Source organism: Temnothorax longispinosus, unplaced genomic scaffold (assembly GCF_030848805.1).
Source record: "Temnothorax longispinosus isolate EJ_2023e unplaced genomic scaffold, Tlon_JGU_v1 HiC_scaffold_903, whole genome shotgun sequence".
Taxonomy (NCBI): domain Eukaryota; kingdom Metazoa; phylum Arthropoda; class Insecta; order Hymenoptera; family Formicidae; genus Temnothorax; species Temnothorax longispinosus.
This window is the reverse complement of record NW_027270783.1, coordinates 1-3,220: the sequence shown is the minus strand read 5'-3', so window position 1 is coordinate 3,220 and position 3,220 is coordinate 1. Positions and strand designations below refer to the sequence as shown.

Sequence of the window (3,220 nt, the reverse complement as noted above, 5' to 3'; positions counted from 1 at the left end):
GATTATATAAATTTTTTTACTGATAGGTTATTGTAAATTTTACATTTCTTTCTGTTCCTTCTTCCTTCCGTTTTTTCATGTTGTACGATTAATGATTATAAAATTTTAGCTTTGTAATATCTTACACGATCATATTACTTTTACCTTTCTCTTAATTTCCTTTGGCGATCGAAGGATGCCATGTCACATCCAAAGTGTACACAGAGGCTCTCGCTATGACCCGTAACTGCATCTATTGTATTTTTCGTTATTTTTAACTTCTCATTCTAAATTTGTTATTTTGGTTCATTTATTATCTTTATTTCTAGAGAATATAATCTCACAATTTATACATACAACATACAACTGTTATATATTATAAATAAAATTGTTACAGCCGTGTGATATTAGATTTTTGACAAAATTAAAAAAATGTATATGTATATATGCATACAAAATGGGCCAAATAAAGTGTTAGAACTAAATAACTTAGAACGGATTAATGAATTGTAAGTCAATATTCTTATTAGCCAATTTTGTCGACTGGAAATGAGCTATTACGCGAGCTAAATTTATTTTCCAGGAACCCCTTTCCCTCTGAAGGGCAGTAAAGGTAAACTTTATTTTTTTTTTAATGGCATTCCATCAAAATTTAACGTGAGTCGATTTTACGCGAAAAAATAAATAATTTTTTATTAAAAATTTTTTTTCTAAAATTGTGATATTAAAAGTTACTATTTAGTGAAAGTAACCACCTTTGAATGGAAGTGAGACAAAAAATTATAGAATTAAAATTTTTGAATTTTTTTTAATAAGTATAGCTTTTCTCAGTGACCCTTTCGAACGAAATTGATCGAAATACAGAGCGAATTTGCTCGAAGCACTAGTAAGAAATACTAGCAACATAAGAATATAAACAGAATAGAATCAAGAATAATAACAATCAAACTGTACATCTTTCTTTAATTTGCGGAATATCATCAACGAACGAAAAAGTTTCAACCATGTCAAATCAAGCCGACGTGGCATACGTCGCGTCGTCACAATAAGTACACAAAACCCGAGTTTCATGATAGAAAGCCTCTCTCTTTTTTTTAAATAAACTGCACGGATATGTACTGTATATGATCATTGCTATAAATAAGTTATTTTTCTTTCCCCCTCCTATCAATTTCGTCACTTATCATTCGCTCTACTTCGACGCTTATTCACGCGTCATTCGCGCAGTCTCACATCGAAATCTGCTGGAGAAATATTATTGTATAAAAGTTCTCTTAATTCTATATTAGAACTATAAAAGCTAACAAGATTGCGCGAACTTTTTTTACATAATTATACGATAAAAAAAGAATTAACTTTATGAGATGTACTAAAATATATGTTTGAAAGTTTTAACGTGAAGATGTTATTTGACGAAAACGGTTTAAATTTTTGCAAAAAGGAAAAGAATACAAATAATATTACAAAATTATATCAACAGCTGCCGACTTTTTCTAGTCGAAAAGGTAATATTGTATGCGTATTAAGCATATATGTACAAGTGTGTTATGTGTTTTCAGAATAGTAATAATATATATATACATACACACACATATATATATATATATATATATATATATATATATATATATATATATAATAAAAATAATAATAATAAAGTAAGAATAATAATAAAAATATTTATATGTATAGTATACATTTTATACCATACATTTTTAAATAAATGTTAAAAGTATAAATTTTTCTGACGAGAGCATTAATTTGTGAAGAATTAGATTTGTCTTCTTAAAATATTTACTTTATCCCGTTTAAGATTCTACATATCTATTTGTTTCTTCCTCGAAATTAGCGATCTAATGATTATACATCTTCTAAATATAATATTCTGTTTGCAGATGCTGATTTCGATACAAACAGCGTTGTGCATCTCATTGTACACTTAACTTCCATCATTACTTCATCACTAAACATTACACTTTATCCCGTTAAAAATGCTTCATTCGCAGTGCATTCACTTGATTTGTCTCTGGTCGATGCTATAAAGAAGAAGGACTTCCATTTTTTCAAAGAAATCATTGAAGATATCTTGAAAAAACAGCCGTCTAATTCAGAGTACGTCAATCCTATCAACTACGTCAATTCTTTTTCCGGAGATACGTATCTTGACATAGTTAGCAGAAATGGTCTAACAGAGTTCGCGGTATATCTATTGCACAAGGGAGCGGAAATCAACAGGGTGAACGCGATACACAATTGTGGTCCTATCCACTTTGCCACCGAAAGCGGACACGTGGCCACGTTGACAGTTTTGCTAGAACATCCGATGATAAATCCGAATCTCGAAGCGAGGCAAGAGACCGCCTTACATATCGCAGTGGGAAAAGATGACTTGACGTGCGCTGGTCTGTTGCTGGAGAAAGGTGCCAGCGCAAGCATTCCGAATAGCAAGGGGTTGACGGCCCTTCGCTTGGCGGCGATGAAAGGCCAGCGCAATATGGTGGAACTGATACTAGAGAAAAGCCAACAGTATCTCGACATTGACACTTCCGAAGATGACTTCGAAGAGACGACGCGAGAAGTGATGCGACGAAATCTACCGGATCTATCGTTGCCACCTAAATATTTTAAAGTGAATGTGTACGAATTTGAATACTATTTAATCAAAAACGACGAGACAGATTTCCTGATAAGAATGGAACTTTTCGAGACAGAGGCTCTTCATAGTGTAGTGGAAGAGTTATTGAAGATGACTGTGCAATACAATTGTCACAAAGCTATGATTGGAATCTTAGAAAAATTCAAGGGGAGACGATTTAACGTGAAAGCCGCAGAAATGGCCACTCTGCTAGGTCGTCCGACTATTCTTCAGAAATTGTTGCCCGAAATAGAGCCCGAGATGGCGAACAACTTGATTCTGAGCGTTTGTCGACAGCTAGGAACACCCGAAAAAGTCCGCAACATGTCTGATCTACTAGAGTGTCTAAAGTTGATTTTCAAACAAAAAAAGGTTAATGTTCGTTATATGGACGGTGAGTATGTTACGATGAGTGTCATAAATACTCATAAATAGTATAGAAAAATTATTTTTTTTTACAACAAAATACTATTTTTTAAATATCTCTTGCAAACCTTTTACAAACGTTCTCTGATCAATTATATATTTTACAGACCTAGGTAACACGCCGTTGTATTACGCAAGTCAGGCAAACTGTCACGAAGTGGTGGCTTTATTGCTAGAGCT

General features: G+C 32.9%; 1 protein-coding gene across 1 annotated transcript; it reads left to right on the top strand.

Moving 5' to 3' along the window:
• Positions 1-1,093: 1,093 nt before the first annotated feature.
• Positions 1,094-3,216, top strand: LOC139825085 (uncharacterized; the record flags this gene model as incomplete). The annotated part of the gene is made up of 3 exons (XM_071797616.1): positions 1,094-1,484; positions 1,875-3,008; positions 3,148-3,216. Coding segments are annotated over exons 1-3 (1,330 nt in total), but the record flags the coding sequence as incomplete, so codon positions are not given.
• Between the last annotated feature and the right edge of the window lie 4 nt (positions 3,217-3,220).